The 19909-nt window shown below is 57.8% G+C and overlaps 1 protein-coding gene across 1 annotated transcript in view; it reads right to left on the bottom strand.

Annotated features, from left to right (window-relative positions):
- arap3 (ArfGAP with RhoGAP domain, ankyrin repeat and PH domain 3) overlaps positions 1-19909 on the bottom strand; it is a 20891-nt gene extending 982 nt beyond the window's left edge. Inside the window, exons 1-36 of the mRNA XM_086178616.1 lie at positions 19602-19909; positions 18387-18495; positions 17240-17381; positions 11513-11675; positions 10536-11423; positions 10344-10384; positions 10050-10120; positions 9922-9977; positions 9470-9709; positions 8754-8823; positions 8246-8366; positions 7797-7981; positions 7609-7715; positions 7108-7307; positions 6918-7003; positions 6616-6798; positions 6343-6466; positions 5878-5982; positions 5517-5679; positions 5337-5439; positions 4745-4943; positions 4607-4670; positions 4365-4528; positions 4081-4293; positions 3786-3891; positions 3570-3717; positions 3423-3491; positions 3107-3181; positions 2919-3036; positions 2280-2408; positions 1378-1514; positions 1219-1301; positions 1111-1146; positions 971-1034; positions 758-895; positions 53-91 (exon numbers count right to left, since the gene is read on the bottom strand). Coding sequence (XP_086034742.1) covers positions 53-91; positions 758-895; positions 971-1034; positions 1111-1146; positions 1219-1301; positions 1378-1514; positions 2280-2408; positions 2919-3036; positions 3107-3181; positions 3423-3491; positions 3570-3717; positions 3786-3891; positions 4081-4293; positions 4365-4528; positions 4607-4670; positions 4745-4943; positions 5337-5439; positions 5517-5679; positions 5878-5982; positions 6343-6466; positions 6616-6798; positions 6918-7003; positions 7108-7307; positions 7609-7715; positions 7797-7981; positions 8246-8366; positions 8754-8823; positions 9470-9709; positions 9922-9977; positions 10050-10120; positions 10344-10384; positions 10536-11423; positions 11513-11675; positions 17240-17381; positions 18387-18495; positions 19602-19909 — 5247 coding nt within the window. The remainder of the gene's footprint in view (positions 1-52; positions 92-757; positions 896-970; positions 1035-1110; positions 1147-1218; positions 1302-1377; positions 1515-2279; positions 2409-2918; positions 3037-3106; positions 3182-3422; positions 3492-3569; positions 3718-3785; positions 3892-4080; positions 4294-4364; positions 4529-4606; positions 4671-4744; positions 4944-5336; positions 5440-5516; positions 5680-5877; positions 5983-6342; positions 6467-6615; positions 6799-6917; positions 7004-7107; positions 7308-7608; positions 7716-7796; positions 7982-8245; positions 8367-8753; positions 8824-9469; positions 9710-9921; positions 9978-10049; positions 10121-10343; positions 10385-10535; positions 11424-11512; positions 11676-17239; positions 17382-18386; positions 18496-19601) is intronic.

Raw genomic sequence — 19909 nt, 5'->3', positions numbered from 1 at the left:
GAGAAGGATGATGGAGGCCGGAAGAAGCGAACGCAGAAGACGGGAGACTCACAAAGTACATGGAGAGGGTCCGTCTGTCGTGGAGCTTCCTCTGCAGAACAAAGGTGATTCCGTCACTCACGTTGCCATGGAAACACATCGCAAATGCCAAACAGTGACAAGTGTTCAGATCATGACTTCACATGACAAACAGCGCGAAACATCCGGCGGACCTTGAAGGACCGGCGGCAGGGTTCCCTTCAGACAGGAGGAGGGAACCCTGCCTGGGAGCAGAGGACTACCTCCGCAACGGTCCACACACACGGATAGGAGGAAGAGCTCAGGTCCGACCGTGAGGTCAGAGGTCACTCTGGCCGAGGGCCATTCTAGAACTTCCTAGCATCTGCTATCCTTGACCTTCGACCCGAGTTTGACACGTTTCCCGCCCGGAGCGTCCGAGAAGATGACACCCGGAGCGGGGAGCTGCGCTGCTACGTGAACACGTTTGCGACTTCTCTGTCGTCTCTGCCTTCAAATTCATGTCTACGCAGCACGCAGGTGTTCTCCTCGGTCGCATCTACACGAGGCTGAGATCTCCACCGTGTTTGAGCGACTTCGTATTCTAGCTCTGAGCCAAAGCTGCTCTGTAAGCTACGCCCGGACTACATCAGGTACTTCTCCTGTCATAGTGAACATCTGAGCCCGGCGGGGACGATAACACAGCGTTGCGGTCCGCTCGGGCCCGAGGGGTCACGTGACCCCGGAACACTCGGCTGACCAGCGTCTGATTGGCCGACAGCATGCTGCTGTTGCTCTCGTCTCCTCTGATGGGCACCAGCGGCATGGTGCCGAACTTCTGCTTGGACAGGTCCGAGGACGAGTGGCGCCGCAGGACGGGCGGGCCCGGGTCATCGTTCTGCAACGGGCGACAAACGATCAATAACGGTCCAATCGGGACGCCGTCGCCCGGTTGCCGCGGTAACCAGCCGACCTGAGCTTTCAGGAAGCTGGTGATCCAGTCCCACAGGTCCGACTCACTGGAGCAGCACAGGAACCTGAGAAGAACGCACGACGTTATACACTGCTGCGCGTGCGCGTGCGCGTGCGCGTGCGTGCGTGCGTGAGACTCACAGCTGGTGCTTGTCTGACATCACAGTGAAGCCCCATCTGAAACATAGAAGGTCATTGCTATCATCACGAGGCGGACCTTCACCCGATGTGACCTGGTTCTTCTCGTACCTGCCGGGGGCCTTCAGCTTCCTGCGGATGCCGATGTAGATCTTCATGGTCTTCAGAGGCCATTCCTTCTCAGGCCTGATGCTCTGAGGACACAAAGCCCAACGGTGACACGGTGTCGGTGCCTTCCTTCACTCGGCCCGAGGGGAGCGCCGTCGTCACCTTCTTGTCTTTGAGCAGCAGCAGTTTGTGCTCCTTGATCTGGAAGCTTCTCTCCTGAAACTTGTTGCCCTGAAGCAGCTTTGGAGGTTCCTCCCGACACCTGAGCACTCCCACCTTCATGATGTCGCACCTGTAGGCTGGCGGGCACACGGACGGACGGACCTGTTAGTTCATCATGAGTTTCATCGCAGGTCCTCCAGGCCTTTCTAGAACAACGGAGGATCATCTTGAGAACGTTGCCATTTGGTGGTTTCAGTCCTGCAAGTGATGCAAGATGGCTGCCCGGGAGGACGGGCCCGAGCTGCTCATGGTTCAGAAGAACACGGCTGGGACTCTGGAGACACGCGGTGAGAGCGTGGAGCTACTGCTGCAGCAAAAGGTCAGCTGAAGGACAGCTGAAGAACAGCTGAAGGTCAGCTGAAGGACAGCTGGAGGACAGTTGGCCCTCCGCCGCTACTCTTCATCTCTATCCATCTTCTGCACCAGACTCTTTCCTCTGTGCAACCTTCTCCACCTCTTCCAAGATCCGGTGACCAGCTGGCGTCTACATGGGCCTTCCTACATGTTTCATAGATCTTCTTGGATCTCCTTCACTCATGAACTTCACATCCATCTACAACCTGTGGCACGAATGGCTTCGCCTTCCCCCACTGACCACGCCCACTCCTCACTACTGGCCAATCAAATATACATACACACATCTCGTTCTGTATACACACACACACACACACACACACACACACACATATGTATACATATATATGTGTGAGTGTGTGTGTGTGTGTGAGTGTGTGTGTGTGTGGAGCTACGTGTACTCCTGGTCTCTTTGAACTCCTGGGTGTAGCTGCTCTCAAGAAGATAGCAAACAGTGCTGGTGAAGATGTTGGGTGTGTTGGACCTACAGGTGAGGATGTTGATCCCTTCTCCTCTTGGGACCTTCTTCACCAGCAGGTACGCAGAGCTGGGGTCAGCCATCTTGCACCACTGCAGCGCCTGCTCCAGGACCTTCTCCTTGGGGTGCAGAGGACGCTCTGAGACACAAACACGACACCAGAGGTCACTTCGGGAAGCGAAGGTCCTCCGCGACCGTTTGCTTTCAGATGGTTCTTTGAGATGGTCTGGTGTGTTTGAACACGACGGTGGCTCCTCGAGGGTTCTCGGGGTCGGAGAGAACCGCACCTCGGAGAACATACGCCCCTATCACTGAGGTCCACTTAGAGAACCTTGGAGGAGGCGCCGTAGCGTTCTCATGCTTAAAGGACCTCGACCCCAACAGTTTGGAGCAAACTGATCTTCAGAAGGAGACACAGAGTCAAAGAGCGACAACAGGAAGTTAGAAGAGGTGGAGGAACCCGGAGCAGGCGGGGGAGCCATCATCTCCTGAAGGACAGGCAGGAACGTCTCTGCTCGCCCTCCTTCAGCCAGGAGACATCCTGGCTGCAATCAGGGACCACCGGAAATAGTCAAAGTCAAGAAGTCTTTGACCTGAACCTCACACACACACACACACACACACACACACACACACACACCAAACCGACCCAGCTGGCCGTCCTCAATGGCTTCAAAGGTCATCCAGATGTCTTTGTCTCCGGGAGGAACGTTCCTCAGGTAGAGGACCTGATTGGTCAGCTCCCCGGCACACATGGTGGGAGACACCTGGGGGTCAAAGGTCAGGTCAGATCTGCTTTGGGAAAGACAGAAACATCGAGTGATGAAGATGGAGTACTTTGAGAGTGATGCAGCAGTCAGGTATCTTCATCTCCAGGTAGACTTCTATGATCAGGTCGCCAGCCTGAGACAGCTACACACACAAACACACACACACACACACACACAAACACAGCCTGTGAGAAGACTAGCACTTCAAGTACTACAAATATTCTTCATCCGTCCTCTTCACAGGGCTGATGTTCTCCTCTGCTGAAGGTCCATCTGTTTGGAGGTTCTGTGAGAGGTCACCACTCGGAGGAACCTGCACTCCGGTGGACTCGAGGCCGAAGCGCCGCAGGCTCCTCAGGGAGAAGAAGCTCTGAGATGTCTACCTGCGTGTCCTTCCAGCTGGTGATGAGGCTGATCTCCAGCTCCATCTGGGTCTGATGCTCCTCGTCGATCTGCAACACAAGGCGGCGCTCAGCCGGGGTCGCGGCGAGGTCGGCGAGGTCGGCGTGGCCCCTCGGGGATCTGCTCACCTCGAACACGTGCAGGTAGTGGTCGATCAGGTCCTCCATGATACGGACCTCGTGTTCTCCCTTCCCGTCGGTCTGGAACAGGCTGGGCGCGAACAGCAGCGACAGGTTCTTGGTGCACATCTGGTTCAGCCCGGCGCACTTCTGGACCCTGGACAAGGACGCTGGGTTGGCTGAGCCCCCCGAGGCTGAGGCGGCGGCGGCGGCGGAGATGTTCACCTGTACAGGTGGCTGATGAGGGCGGCCAGCGTGGTCCTGTGGACCCGAGGGAGGCTGCGGATGATCTCCTTGTAGCGGTCCAACCTCTGCGTCCTGGGCTGGATCTCTGGGACACAGCAGTTCGGCATTATCACAGGGCTCCAGGACCCGCTGCTCCATTCCCAGGAACCCACTGACGGCGGTGAGGACCTCGCGAAAGATCACGTCTCCGGGACATCGAGAAGAACGGCGACTGAACGTCCGCTCAGAAGCGGAAACCGGGAGGGAACCCTGGTCTACGGGAAGGAGGACTCACTGGCGGCCTCCTGCCACAGCGGGTGCAGGTCAGCCATGAAGACGGGGTCGTCGATCTCCCTGAAGAACCTCTTCAGGACGTCCGTCACGTCCTCGATGAAGTGGTCTCCGATTCGCAGTTTGACGTTGCGGGCGTCTTTTCGAAATTCCTCCATCAGCAGTTTGATCCTGGACTTGGCGCCGTTCTTCCTGTAGATACCTTCGTGGCCCAGGCCTGCGGGGAGGCGGCGGTCAGATGTGGCGAGATGTTTCCGAGCGTGGACGGGCGTCGGCGAGGGTCCTCACCGTACTGCGTGATGAAGGCGATGCAGCTGTCCACGATGATGGGGATGTCGTTGCGGCTGAGCTGCTGCTCCCTCAGGCTGTTCCCCTTCCCGCCGGCGGCGCGCCGGATGTCGGCCAGCCACAGCGGGAAGTCTCCTCGGCCCGCGCCCCGCAGGTGAAGCGTCCTGGGGAGGAGCCGGGGTCAGCCGGGGTCAGCGGGGGGCGGGGCTCCGCGGCCCGCCGCCTCCCGGACCTCCGCTCACCTGCCCTTCTCCACCAGGACCAGAACCTCCTTCTTCTCCTGGTTCTCGCCCTCGGTCGTCACACCTGCGAGCACCGCGACACGTCAGCCGACCTCCGCGCTCCTGCGGCCGGGCCGGGAGGAGAACATGAGGACTCACTGAGCTCCTGCAGCCGCTTCAGGTTGATGATGTCCTCGGCGGCGCCGTCGTGACCCGGGCAGATGAACAGGTTGGACTTCTGCAGCACGAAGTGGGCTTCCTTCCAGCGCCGAGGGTCCAGCATGGCCCGGAACCGCAGGAGGCCCACACGCTCAAACTCACGGGCCAGGAGGCAGTGGCAGCTCAGGGGCGTGGACGCCTGCACGCACACACACACACACACACACACACACACACACACACACGGGTACGCGTATATGCACACACACACACACACACACACACACATCAGTGTGTTGCAGTGTTCATATTCAAATCATTGTCTTTCAAACAAATCCACTGATTTGATGTCAACAACTAAAAGCACAGGGTGTGTTTTCTCTCAGACGGAGAGCCGTCGGTACACACACTTCCTGTCGCGGTTAGTCTTATGTTAATCGTCATCACGCGTGGCCGGGCCCGTCGATCCGATCCCTATTCTCTTTACTCTCATCAGTATCATCAGACGAGGACCACCGGACCCGATGACCTCCGGCTAAAGAAGCGGATGCGTCAGGCGTATGAGGCGTATCTGCTGAGCGTGGGGTCGGACCTTCCCGATGGCGCGGGTCCAGGCGTGCAGCTCGTCCGGCGTCTCCAGTCCAAAGTGCAGCAGCCTCTCGGAGCTCAGGTAGAGCTCGAAGGTGTAGCGGAAGCTGCGGAGACGGGGGGGGGGGGCGTTTAACCGGGGCCGGGCGGCAGGGGGCGCCGGCGGGGAGGGACGGGGTCTCACCGGTCCACGAAGCCGTTGTTGGCGGCGGCGGCGGACGAATCGGGTCGGCCGACGCCCAAACACAGGACGTCCCTGACGCTGATCTGCAGGGCGGGATCGGACGACCGGTCCGACGGGTAGAGAAGCAGAGACTGATCCACGGAACACCAGAACCTCTGGAACTCTGCAAGAAACCACATCCCCGCAAACATCAGGCTGTTCCTACGAAGGGAAGCCTCCTCCTCCTCCCACGGCCACTGAGAAGATCTCAGCCCAGGATCTGCACGCCGTGAGGCGCAAGAAATGTTTTCTGGGAGAAGACCTCCGGCCGTCCTGCCGAAGCTTCGAATGTGGAGGTTCTGGGCGAGCGGGACCCGGTTACCGTCTCTGGAGCGGCGGGTCAGCGTCCCCCTCCCGGTGCCGCTCGACTTGTAGAGGAAGCCAGAGTGAAGGACCGTCTGCATGATCTCGTCATAAACGCCGGGGTCTGGAGAGGAGAAGGTTCTGGGTCTCAGATTGACAGAAAGTGGACCAGATGACGGTTCAGACCTTCTTTCACATCAGGGGACGACGGTCTGATCCATCCATCCGCCCGAGCACTCATTATTGACTGACTCTTTACGGATAATATGCTTCCTCATGCCTTCTCAACACGCATGCGCACACACACACGCGCACACACACACACACACACACACACACACACACACACACACACACACACACAGAAATCCATCTTAATTGTGGGTTGTGTTTATTCCAGTCTTTGTGGGTCAGGTACTGTTGTGGCCACCAGGGGGCGCCGGAGCCCCAAACACTGGATGCAAACATAAGAAGCGATGCCGACCAGAGGGGGGGCCGGGGGGGCCCCGGTCCGGACGCTTGTCGTCGTGGCGATGGGCTTCTGCCTCAGAGAAGATCCGAGTCACGGTTTTCAGGAGGGTCTGTTCAGAGACGGCGGAACACAAGACCTGCAAACAGAAGAGGTTCTGGTCAGACCCCAGACCTCCAGGGTCCGGGACCCCCAGGGCCTCCCGGACCCTGGAGGACACGCCTTCTAGTAGGAAGAGGACGACAGCGGGTCGCGTGAAGGTCGGAGTTCGGCCGAGGTCCGGCTGACCTTCAGCAGCTCCTCCTGGCAGCCGAACGCCGGGTGGCTCCGCCTGAAGCGACCTTCTCGGTACTTCTGACCAATGAACTCCCTCCGCTGCTCCGGGGGGGCGTCGCAGTCCAGCTCCTCGGCGGGGGGGAGCCGGGCCGACCAGAACTCGTTGGCCCGGTCGTTTCCCAGCATGATGAACATCTGCGCGTGCGGGCGCGCACACACACACATCCGCACACACACACACACACGTTACTGACACACAGCATTAATGAACGCAGATGACATCACTGATGGGCGGATGACATCACCGCTCTCACCTGGACGATCTCGTTGCTCCACACGCTCGTGTCCAGTTTGAGACTCTGGACCTTCGAGACCATGGTGCCCAGCCCCCTGTGCTGCCCTATACACACACACACACACACACACACACACACACACCTGTTGAACCTGAACCCTTCCTGTTCCCAGTTGTTTCCATGGCGCCGGGCAGGCTCCGCCCCCTACCTGCACAGTTCTTGCAGATGACCACGCAGAGGTTGATGGCGGCCCAGTCGGGGTTGAGGGCCTTGCAGTCGGCACAAGCCCGGTTGGAGCGGTTGGACCAGATCTTCTCCGCCACCTCGTAGTCGGACAGCGTCTCTGCGATGGCGTCCTGCAGCGCCTCCATCCAGTCCCGCTTCTCGCGCTCCGACTCCGCCGTGAAGCTGGGGGGGGGGGGGGAGGGGGGGTCACAGCAACAGCATGTCAAGCACTCCGGCCTTCTAAACATTCCACCGCAAACAGGAAGCGCCGCCGAGGCCACTTCCTGTTGGGTGTTTTCCGAACGTGCAGCGCTTTCAAACGGGAGGAAGCCGGTCCTGGAAAAGCTCTCCGGGCGCCGAGCGGCCGGAGATCCGTTTTCAACCAAGAAACAAAAACAGCCCATCATCTGAGACGGTCGTCCTGGAAGGTCCATGAGGAGCCCGAGGAGGAGCCGAGAGCGAGGAGGAGAAGAGGCCGGGGCACCTGAAGGTCTTGTAGGGGGTGATGAGGTCGAAGCTCTTGTGCTTCCCGTCCCTGATGGTGGCGCCGCGAGCCTCGATCACCGTGATCCCGATCCCGTTCCTGAAGCTCTGACGCCACAGAAGAAGAGCCGCGGTCAGGAGACCCGGCGACCGCGGACCATGTCGCCGATGAACGGACGGATGGATCACCTGCTCGCTCTTGTACAGCCAGATCTGCTCGGTGTTGATGGCGGCGTAGACCTTGGACTTGGTTCCCTTCAGCTCCAGGACGCCATGTTTCTGGCAGTGGGACCCGGGACCGAAGCGCCGCCGGCCGAAGACCAGCTGGTCTCTGACGTGTTCCTGCAGCGTGGAGACCCAGCGGCGCCGCAGCACTGACACATACACACACACACACACACACACAGACACACACACACCTCTTTATCATCCTTTCCCAGAACAGATGGATATAAATCCCGTCTGCTGGGCCGACCGCTCCGAGGGTCTGAAGCAGCCTTCAGGCACCACTTTAGGACTTTAAAACTATGAAAAGGTTTGAGGTGGAAGGAAAACAAAGGTGGACGGGAGGGGGCCATGTGTGTGTGTGTGTGTGTGTGTGTGTGTGTGTGTGTGTGTGTGTGTGTGTGTGTGTGTACCCTCGTTGTCTGCTCTGAAGACAAAAATCCTGTGACTTGTCACAACTTCAAACTTGTTGTCCTTGGAGAGGCGGGCCATCTGGATGGCAGCCAATGGGACGACTCCTTTGGGGTAGACATCCTGGGACAGGAGGAGACGGTTGCCATGGTAATGTTTCCATCGTAAATATCAGCTTCCAGAACATTCCTCCCTCTGGTGTCACCGCTTTGGCCCGTTCACACATCCTCCAGAGCCGTCCGACCGTCCGCCCTCATTCACACGTCTGGACAACGCCGGGTCTCCTGAACCTCCTGCATGTGTTTGGACTGCGGGAGGAACCCGAGGAACCCGAGGAACCCGAGGAACCCGAGGAACCCGTGGAACCCGAGGAACCCCAGGAGGAGAGCATGGAGACTCCAGGCGTGGAGGCCTCCTGCGGGGATCCAAGCCTCCGGCCGAGAGGCAGAGGTTCCGACCCCTGCTTCAGTCCACACGGGGGTTTGCTTCCGCCGGCGGCGGATGTCTCACCTTCTCGCCGCCGAAGTACATCAGGTTCTTGCCGTCAAACTTCACGTAGCGTTTCTGAAACACGTAGTTTCTGCAAAACAAAAGCACGAGTCAGACGCAGTCGCATGACCGCCGGGATCAACGTCCTGATCTGCCTCAGAAAACACAGCTCATCCAATGACTTGTGACTCGGGCGGATGAGTGTTGGTGGAAAAAACGAGTGGAAGGAGAAGGAGAAGGAGGAAGTAGGAAAAGAGACAAACCGATAGGATGAGGAGTAGAGGAAGAAGATGGTCCTCAGAAGGGAGGAGCTGCAGGGAGGAGCATAGAGGAGGAGACGCAGCGCTGACGTCAGCGCCGACCTCCGACCCCTGAGAAAACACAGGGTTAAATGCGGATTGGACGGGTGATCTGGTGGGCGGAGCTCCGGAACCAGGGGAAGCTTTGGAATTCTCCAGAAGATGGAGGTTTAGTGAGATGAGGCTCTGAAAGACGCCTGGTCCCGAGGTCCACGCCCAATACCACCCTGAAGTCTCCCGGAGCTGCATCCAGACACCCAGAAGGCCCTACAACCTTCTCCGGCCTCCATGACAGCAGCTTTAAACTCCCCAGGAAACCCTCGGGTCGCTGGATCCCACGTATTAACCGACAAGAGCGGCTTCACCAAACACCCGGAAACCCAACTGCGACAGTACAAGAAGCTCAGCGCCGTGACCCGGCGTGCACATCGAACGCACCCTTGCGGCGACAGCTTATCCAACCAGCCGCTGATGATGGGGGGCGCCCTCTCCGTCAGGGAGGTGTAACTGGCGTAGGGGGAGATGGTCAGGTCCTCGTCCGGCTCGCAGCGCAGGCCGTGGGGGGGCAGCGTGAGGCAGCGCGGGGGGGGCGGAGCTTCGCCCACCGTGCTGTAACCCTGAGCGTCTCCGGGGCAACCGGCCGGAGACGGAGGCTTCGTACCGGAGACCGTGGAACACCTGGACGCAGGCACTTACATCTCAGGAGACGCTCCTCCAAAGTCATCAATAATCATCAATAATCATCAATAACGACGCTAATTATCACGGACATCTTCGAATTTTAGCGACCGCCAACGATGATTTAATGCAGAACGAGTGACGCAGAACAGAGAGCGCAAAGTTGGTTCTCTATGCCGACGATACCGTTCTCTCGCTCCTGAGGGTCTTACCCAGGGTCCTCTGAGGGCTTCCCTCCATCCTTCCCGGCTTCTTTGTCCTTGGCGTTCTGAGATGAAGACAAACGGGGACGTGAAGGACCGAAGGACGATGGGACCGGAGAGCTCGGAAGATGCCTCACCTCCGACGTTCTGCTGTGGAAGACGGTCTCACAGTACGGACTGATCTCGTCTTCTGGCTCCTCCGTCGACACTGAAAACACACACGGTGAGTCGGTCTTGACGAGTCCACCCGGACCTCCGGCCGGCCCCAGAACACTGGAGGATCTTCCTAAAGTCAGGCTATCGGTTGTTAGCGGCGAAGCCGCGAACAAAACATCGACCGACGACAGTGGTTTCGCGCCATCTCCGCGCGTGTTCCGGGGCCGACCCGGGACCGGGAATCTGAGCTCGGACGGGGCCGCGGTTCTGCTCACCTCGGGTGGATCCAGAAGAGTTGTTACTTGAGTTTCCGCCACTGAAATTCCAGACAGAGGAGAGTGAGAGGCGGACAGCGAAGTCATACCCGAAGCCGCGGTGAAACCCTGCCTGCTGCCTCCTCCTGCTTCCGTCAACGGAGCTCAATCTAACTTCTACCGCGTAGACGTTGCGCTCGCCCCGTTGCCCACCTGTTCCTCTGCAGGTTCCTGTCTGCAGGGTGTCTGGGGGGGGTCGGGGGGGCGTCGCCTCCGTGGCCCCCTAAAGGGGACGCACCCCAGTAAATCTCATTGGACACCATCTCCACGCCACCGCCGCCGGGCGACCCCGACAGCCGGCGGCCGTCCCGACTCCCGGGGCAGGCGGTCGGGGACGCGTTGCGATTCCGGTCTGTCCGAACGGACGAAGACGAGGAGGTGGGCGGGGCCTCCCGGTAGGCGGCGTGGCTGACCCTGCGGTTCAGCCTCGGGGGGACGGGGGGCAGCGGCCCCCCGGCCTCCGTCAGGGACAGACTGCGGCTCGGCCGCCGCCGCTCCGGCTGGCTCGCTTTTCGGCCGGCCGGCCTCCGCTGGGGTTCGGAGTTCGCGCCCCCGACGGCCGTGTCCGCGGAGCCCAAACCTTCCAAGATGCCGAAACAGATGGACTCCTGGGAAAGCCTCCGGGGGGGCGGCGGAGCGGCTTCGGACGCCGGGCAGAAGTGGACGGGCGCCGTGCGGCGGCGGTTGAAGACCGTCCTCGGTTTGGGGACCGGCTTCGCCTGGGCCGGGGGGTCGGAGGGCGCCCCGCCGGGGTCCGAGGCCGTCAACATGGCCGCCAGGTCGGGAGCCGAGCTGTTCCTCTCGATGTGGGCGGGGCGGGGGGGCTGGACGCACGTCACAGACTGGCAGCGATCGCGCGGGAGCTCCGACGCCGCTTTCTGCTCGGCTCGCCCTTCTGTCCTCCGGATGTAACCGACCAATCGCAGGATCCTCTTGCGGTGGCCCGTGGCGGTTATTCCCAGGCTGGCGAGGGCGTCATGGTCCAGGTGCGTGAAGTCTCTGGCCGACAGGAGGCCGGCTCTGACGAAGCGGTCCAGGTACCTGAGGAGTCGCAGAAGGTTCCGTCAGGACGCGGCGCCGGCGAGGGCATCGGGATCTGCGCTTCAATATTTGCTCTGAGGACCTCCGACCTCTCCAGATGGATGGCTGCCAGGAGCGTTTCAACCGGCGTGCTTCCATCCAGCGTCGCCATGGTGACCAACACGAGCTCCGGGTCGGGGGCGGTCTCCTCCACATCCAGGCAGCGGGGCGGCCATGACGGAGTTACAGGGACGGGCGACGTCGCCGCGGCATCTGGACGAGAGGAGGACACAGCGTTGACATCGATGCAAAGACGAGCGGGACATCGGTCGGTCTCGGGGTTCCGCCGTCGCCCCCTCGGTTCCCGCAGACGCTGAGAATAAAACTGGTCCCGACAGCTTCCGGCGGCGGGTTTGTAGCTCCGACAACTGAACCGACAAACAGTGTTTCGGGATGTAGCACAAGAACCAGAACGACAGGAGGGTAATAAGGCCAGCGGAGCCTCCGCGGCTGCGACGGAGGCAAAGAGGAGGATCATTTCCCGATCCGTCAGAGGGGACGGGGTCACGTGATCACCCGATGGTCACATGACCCCCTAAAGCGATCATTTCGTCGTCCTTGTGAAGGCCGCCGACCATCTGCTCACACTGCACCGACTGGTGAACTTAGCACTTAGGACCCCCCCCGAAACAAGACCGACAAAAGAACGATGAAATGAACGTATGCACATGGTTCTGAGACGGCTCTTTGGTCGAGTGGAACTTCTGACTCCGACGACTGGTACTTCGGATCTTCGGTGACTGAATTGCACTTTTTGTAAGGCACTTTGGACAAAAGCATCTGCCAAGTAACTCATGTAATGTAATGTAATGGAGGTTCTGTTGGGGGCGGAGCCAATCACAGCCGGCAACGAGCGAGGGGCGGGGCTCGACCCGGACAGTCAGCCGTCAATCATCCAGCCGACCGCGCCCGTGGACCACTTATGAGCTTCGATGAACGGACTGGTTGTGGGCCGAAGACGGAAAGCATGAGGAGAGCCTGGCAGGAGAGCCTGGCAGGACCCACGGCGAGAAGAACCTCCAGGCAGCACCAGAGTGCTATGAGCTTCTGTATCATTGACAGAAGAGGCACATGGAGGCCGACATCGGCGCCATCTGACCACCGCGTTCAATCCATCATGGATGAACCTGAGCAGAAGGCAGCTCAGAAGCACCAGGGGACGCTGAGGGGTTCTCGTCAGGCTAAGAGGGAGCGGGAATCCGACCGCGAACATTCATGTCCGAGGACAGGCTGTGGATGTTTTAGGATGAGAAGGTCACCTGGTATCCATAGCAACACAACAAAGGGTTCTATTCAACCTCACAAATCACAGTGATCTTTAACCTCCCGGAGCAGAAGGAATAAAACACAGAGATCAGGAAGTGATGTCAGAGGACAGATGGTCACACACACACACACACACACACACACACACACACACACACACACACACACCATCAGGCAACCACTCCACAGCACAGGAACATGTCATTAGTATCATACACACTGGAAGGGCGGGTGTGTTGAGACACACACACACACACACACACACACAGAGGCAGGGTGTGTATTTCCAGGGGACAGTTTTGTGTGTGTGAGTGTTTCTTGCAATGACTGGAATGTGTAACCGTTGACCTCTGTGGATCACCATCCTACATGACCGATGGTCCGATCGCTGATCAATAATCAGTCAATACCAGTGAGTAAGTTGTCTCATCCAGAAATGTGCCCACTGGTCTTGGAGGCAGACGAGTCCAGCTTCCTGCAGGACCTTCACAGTAAGAGCTGTGTGAGTCAGTGTCGGGAAAACACACGCGTTCAAAACACCACACACACACACACACACACACACACACACACACACACACACACACATACACACACACACCAGCTGAAGACAAAGGACAAGAGGAAGTGAGTCACAGCAGCTTCCTCTTCTCGACCTTTTCCTGCGTGAAGCAGCTTGAAGCTTCTGGAACTTTCTCCATCCAGAAGCGGCTCCTGGTCAGGACGGAGACGAGGTCACTTCCTGCTCCGGCCCGTCTCTGCTCTCCGATTGGATCCTTCGGACCGCGCACCAACCACGGGAGGTCAGAGGAGGTCTGGAATGAAGGAACCCTCCAAATGATCTTGGGCTGCGTGAAGAGGAGCTTCGGAGGAACGCGTTATTGATTATCGGCTGATTTAAAGTGTGTGTGGCTTTGCTGGCGTTTCCCCGCAGCTCCTGCGGCTTCTGCTGCTGCTTCAGGGGAGGAAGAGGAGGGACGTCTGGGGAAGCAGGAAGCCGCTGGACGGGCCGATAACCAGACTCCGTGCACGCCCACACACACACATATATGCAATGCACACACACACTCACATATGCAATGCGCACACACACACACACACACAGACACACACACTGCCTGCAGCTTGTCCACCGACCCTCTGACCAGCAGGTAGATGTTTTCATCCTTGATAAAGACTTTGTCCTAAAATTCATCTGCTCACAGGGGCGGAGCCAATCAAGGGGGGGGGGGGAGGGGGCAGCTGTCAATCATCCAACACGCCTGCGGACCACGGAGGGTCTTCAATGAAGCCGCAGAGAACAAGGGAAGGAGAACCTGGTCCATCTCCTGCTCCGCGGTCAAAGCAAAACAATATCATGTGCTAAAATAGCAAACAAATCTGATTGATAAATGAAGACAGTGGTGTGAGGAGGAGGAGGAGAAGAAGGAGGAGGAGGAAGAGGAGGACGCAGAGCAGGAGGAAGAGGAGGAGAAGGAGCAGGAGAAGGAGGACGCAGAGCAGGAGAAGGAGGACGCAGAGGTCCTGCAGGAGTTGTGGAACAAAGAGAGGTTGTGGGCTCGGGCAGCAGCAGCAGACACGCCCTTCCTCCTCCTCCTCCTCCTCTTCCTCTGCACTCTTTAAACATCCTGGTGGAAATATTTGTGTCCGAGGGAAGTGTGTGTGTGTGTGTGTGTGTGGGGGGGGGGGGGGGGGGGGGGGTCGGGGGGTCGAAGGGATGGCCGTTCACTCGTTCATCCTTTCATTTCAAATATTCGCTGACCGCATTCCTGGGCCTCCTCTGATTGACAGGAAAGGGGCGGGTCCGGGAGCCGGCGGGACGGATCTGATTGGTGGAAAAGAGCCGCCACGGATCCCGGCGTCGGATCGGCAGGAATCAATTCTACTGTTAATACCGTTATTATCAAAAGAAAAAACTATTTTCCACCACATTTTTTGCCACCAATCGCCGCCATCGATCGACTCCTGACCCATCGCCGATCGATCGATGGAGTCACCGCCCTGGATTACTTTGGCCGTTCGGAAGCACAAAGACAAACGTCCTCGGAAGCTCCTGCCAATAAAGTTTTTGAGGCCGGAGGGAGGCTGGTTTCCATGGCGACGGATGGAGGTCAGGCCCGGAGAGTCAGAGGAAGAAGGACGGACGGGGGGGGGGCTGTAGAATAACAGCCTATTGTGACAAACAGAAGGGGGATTGTTCTACAGCCGTGACTGGAACCACACGGAGAACACTGGGAACACCCACAACATGGACCATATGGCGACATGAAGAACATGAGGAACATGGAGAACATGGGCGGCATGAGGAACATGAAGAACGTGAGGAACATGGACCACATGGCGACATGAGGAACATGAGGAACATGGAGAACATGGACCACATGGCGACATGAGGAACATGGAGAACATGGGCGACATGAAGAACATGAGGAACATGGAGAACATGGCCGACATGAGGAACATGAAGAACATGAGGAACGTGGACCACATGGCGACATGAGGAACATGAGGAACCTGGAGAACATGGACCTCATGGTGACATGAAGAACATGAGGAACATCACACACGGAACAGAAGGAACATGGACCACATGGCGACATGAAGAACATGAGGAACATGGAGAACACGGCGACATGAGGAACATGAGGAACATGGAGAACATGGGCGACATGAGGAACATGAAGAACGTGAGGAACATGGACCACATGGGCGACATGAAGAACATGAGGAACATGGAGAACATGGGCGACATGAGGAACATGAAGAACATCACACAGGGAACAGAAGGAATATGGACCACATGGCGACATGAAGAACATGAGGAACATGGAGAACATGGCGACATGAGGAACATGAGGAACATGGAGAACATGGGCGACATGAGGAACATGAAGAACGTGAGGAACATGGACCACATGGGCGACATGAAGAACATGAGGAACATGGAGAACATGGGCGACATGAGGAAAATGAAGAACATGAGGAACGTGGACCACATGGCGACATGAGGAACATGAGGAACATGGAGAACATGGACCACATGGCGACCTGAAGAACATGAGGAACATCACACAGGGAACAGAAGGAACATGGAGAACACCAGTTTTTCTCACTGGGCCACTTTTCTGACATTGGCAAATCACACACAGACACACACACACACACACACACACACACACACACCCCAGGTCAGTGTTGGGGGTCAGGAAGGCGTGGTCACTACCTGGAGGCGGTGTGTCTCCGCCTCCGCCATCCTCTCCTATTTGGCCCCGCCTCCTTCTGACCTGGAGGTCGGCTAGCAGGCTAACTAGCGAGCTGTGACCACCTGCGCGAGACGCTTCGTGGCGTCTAGAGGCGAGGACGCCGGCGTGGGCGGGACCCGCGGGGTGGGGGGACGGAGGCGTCCAGGAATGTTAAAGACGGGTTTCGGCCGTCCAACAGGAACAGACACTTCCTCAGGACACAGGAAGCAGATGCACAAAGACGCCACCAAACAGGAAGTTCAACACATAACAAGCAAAGATGGCGGCTGTGCGGCGAACTCAGACTCAGCCACTCACAGCAACACCTTCTGGTCACACCTGGTACTGCAGCCAGTAACAACAAAGGGAGCGGGACAAAAGGGGGCGGGGCCAAAGGCAACACACACACATACACACTCACACACACACACACACACACAGGAGCAGGCAGGGAAACGTCCCGGGACGTTAACCCTGACCTTCTGTCCATGTCTGGACATTCGGGAAGCATCAGGTTTGGGTTTCCAGCGCCGCCAGAAAGAGTCACGGCCTCCGTCCTGGACGGCGCCGGGCTCCGGAGAGGTGAACCAGGACCTCGCCTTCAGATACCGGGAGGAGGACGAGGCCCAAGGAGAAGTTTTGACATTTAAACTTCAAACTCAAACAAACATCAGCTCCTTTTCTTTGTTTTGGACGAAAAACAGCAGAAAGTGTTCCGAGTCAGTTTGGGAGCTTCTGCCTGTGGACGGACCTTCACGCCGCCCCCAGGGGAGCCTCAACATGTATACGGACATCTAGTGCAAGGAACGTGTCATCATATGTATTATATATGCATACATGAGGACACATCAATGAAATGTGCATTAAATGCACATATAAATATTTTCAAAAAATGTAGAGAAAGAATTTATGAATACTGTAGCAACCCTTACATCTTGAAGAGAGGAATGTTCAGAGTTACAACAATATGTTTAAATGAATAGATATACGAATAAAATCTAGATGAATTAAATCGACAGAAATTGAAATGTCAATGAAAAAATGTATGACATAAAATTGCCATAAAAGAACATCAGTGTGAATAAAACTAATGAATAAAATGAATAAAACTATGAATAAAACTAATTTGACAAAGTTTGTGTGTGTGTGTGTGAGTGTGTGTGTGTGTGTGTTTCCCCGGTAACGATCCGGTCCGCACGGTCAGCGGCTCCAGCGGAACCACCTCGGCCGGTTCGGACGAGCCGCCTCCTGCCGGACCCGGTCTCTCACCTCTGGTCCTGGTGGTCCTGGTCGCTGGTCTATGATGGCCGGTCCCTGCCCCAGTCCTGGTCCTGGTCCTGATCCCGGTGCTGGTGCGGGTCCGGTCCGCGGGTTCGGTAAACTCCGCGGTGACTCCGGTTGGACTGAGAACCTGGGAAGGGAAACTGCGCGGCACTGACGTCAAGCTAGCCGGAGTGACTCCGACTAGGACTTCCGGTTGGTAATTTCACAATAAAGCTTTGCGACGGGAAAATACTTGCTGTTTCCGGGAGGCTGCCGCCAAAATCAAATGAACGGATGAACTAAAAAAACATCCGATGTGATGATTATAACTGTCTCTATAAAACTAAAGAAGGCTATGAGTATGTAGTTGGACCACGACGAACACTGCTGACCTTCTGGGAACTTTGGGAACCGTGAGGACCTGACTGCCCCCCCCCCCCCCCCCCCCACACACACACACACACACACACTGTGTGTCAGCCTCAGCTGGAAGGTTCTCCCAATCTTCTGGAGATCTTTGAGGACATTTTGTGAGTACTGCCGCTGAAGCATTTCCCCGCTGGCTTCCGGAGAACGTTCTTCATGATGTTTCTGTCACGGTTGGACGGGACATTGCAAAGAAGAATATCAGATGGTTGGGAGAACCGAGCCCTCGCTTCTGGAGAGGCTGTGTGGGAACGTTACCTTCGGGACCTGGAGGGGAAACGGTTCCTCGGGATGTTGTGGGAACGTTCGGTAAACCTCCTGAATGTCAGCCGTGGAGGTTACCCTAACCCTAACCCTAACCCTAACCCTAACCCTAACCCGATTCCCGAACGTTCCCCAGCTTCTCGGACGGCTTTTCGGAGCCTCCGGGAACGCTTGTCGTGAAATGTGCGGAGAAGATCGCGAGGCCTGGAGCCGCAGCAGAGCGGACGTTCAGCGGCTCCCCCTCCCTCCGGCCTCCATCTTGGCGGGGAGCGTCTCCACAGACAGGAAGTGACCTCGGCTTTCCTCCTCACCGCCCAGAAACAAACAGAGGTGGAAACAGGAAACAGGAAGTGCTGAGACAATAGAGAGGATCCACGGCCATGTTTGTGTGAGGCCTGAGAGGTGGAGGACCGTTTCCTGATCGGCCAGATGGGACGAGGGCACGCCATCTCCCGCTGGTCACATGACCTGCAAAAGCGATCATCTCGTTGTCCCCGTGAGGTCCACCGACCATCTGATCGCACCTCGCCGACCGAAGGTTCTGTTGGGGGCGGGGCCGATCCCAGCCGCCGCTGAGGGAGGGGCGGGGCTTAACCCGGACAGGCGGCCGTCAATCATCCGGCCGTTCACGCCTGTGGAGCGCTGATGGACCTTCACTGGTCCTGGAAGACGGAACCTGGCGGGGGAACCAGTGTGGCTGCTCAGTGGCCGCGTGGAGGTTCAGATGCTGTCAAACTCTTGGAAACAAAACAATCGGACTTGATTGTGTGGGAAGAAAATCCAGTCCATCTGCCATGAGAGGAAGAGTTTGACCAGAAATGTGTGTGTGTGTGTGTGTGTGTGTGTGTGTGTGTGTGTGCTCGGTGGCTCTCTGCCTCCTCCTGCTGGACATCTCTTCTCTTCACGTCTCCTATCGTTCCAGCGTTGCCATCAGGACCTGATTGAATCCCGACCTGTGAAGCCGCCCCGAACCCGTCGTGGAGCGGGTTCTCCTGCCTGAGTTCTCTCCAGGTTCTCCAGCTTCGGTCCAAACACGGCCGGCGGGTTCCTTGACGACTCAAACTTGTCAGTAGGTGTGAACGAGCGTGTGACTGCTTGGATGATTGGCGGCCGTGCGGGTTAAGCCCCGCCCTCTCTGACTGGCTCCGCCCCTGCTCGGGTCCCGGGCCTGGTTCACACAGAGGTGTGTGTAAAGAGTGTGTGCCGACATCTCCGCGCGGAGGTCGGCGTTCTCCCGCTTCTGTGAAGGTGCGCAAACGCGAAATCCCCGGTGGTCCCCGGCCGAGAAGGTCCTCGGCGATCAGCGATCGGACCGCTTGAAGAACCGCCGTGACGGAAGACGACCGAGAGCTTTGGAGACGAACAAATGTGCGAGATGTTTTCAGAGAGCGGCCGTCGGCTCGCTCAGAGCTTCTCAGCCGGTGGAGCATCTGGCGCCCGTGCTGTGGCCAGGCACCTCCATCTCCTGTCCGCACCGGACCTTCGGCCACCGGAACATCTCAGCCGGAGATGGGAGACGGACGCGCCATTTCAGGGCCGACAACCGGGATCGGACCGACCGCCGCTCTCCGTCCACCACTTACAGGAGGTCCGTCCGGTCCGTGAAGCCACGCAGGAGAAGCGCCGCCACGCTACGTGAACAGGAAGGACTCAGTTCCGCCCGTCGGTTCAGGAGGACCTTGCAGCCCGCTGGCCTGGAGGAACGCAGGTCTCCTTCATCCCGCAGAGCGGCTCAGGGCTGAGGGCCTCCAGGACGGGTTCACGCTCCACGTCCGTTTTCTGGTGATCGGAACATCTCTGTGGAGATCTGTGAGCCGTGACACGCTTTTTGTCTTTTTGACTTTTCTGTCCCACCATTTCCTCTTCTTCCTGACACTGCTCCATCTTCTGCTCCATCTTCTGCTCCACCTTCTGCTCCATCCTCTGCTCAATCTTCTGCTCAATATTCTGCTCCATCCTCTGATCCAGCAGAATGATCTGTGGCAT

This window comes from Fistularia commersonii, chromosome 31, assembly GCF_037954325.1.
Source record: "Fistularia commersonii isolate RoL2024-O1a breed Wild chromosome 31, RoL_Fcom_v1.0, whole genome shotgun sequence".
Classification (NCBI taxonomy): domain Eukaryota; kingdom Metazoa; phylum Chordata; class Actinopteri; order Syngnathiformes; family Fistulariidae; genus Fistularia; species Fistularia commersonii.
The sequence above is the reverse complement of the archived record's forward strand: the minus strand, read 5'-3'. Positions and strand labels throughout refer to the sequence as shown.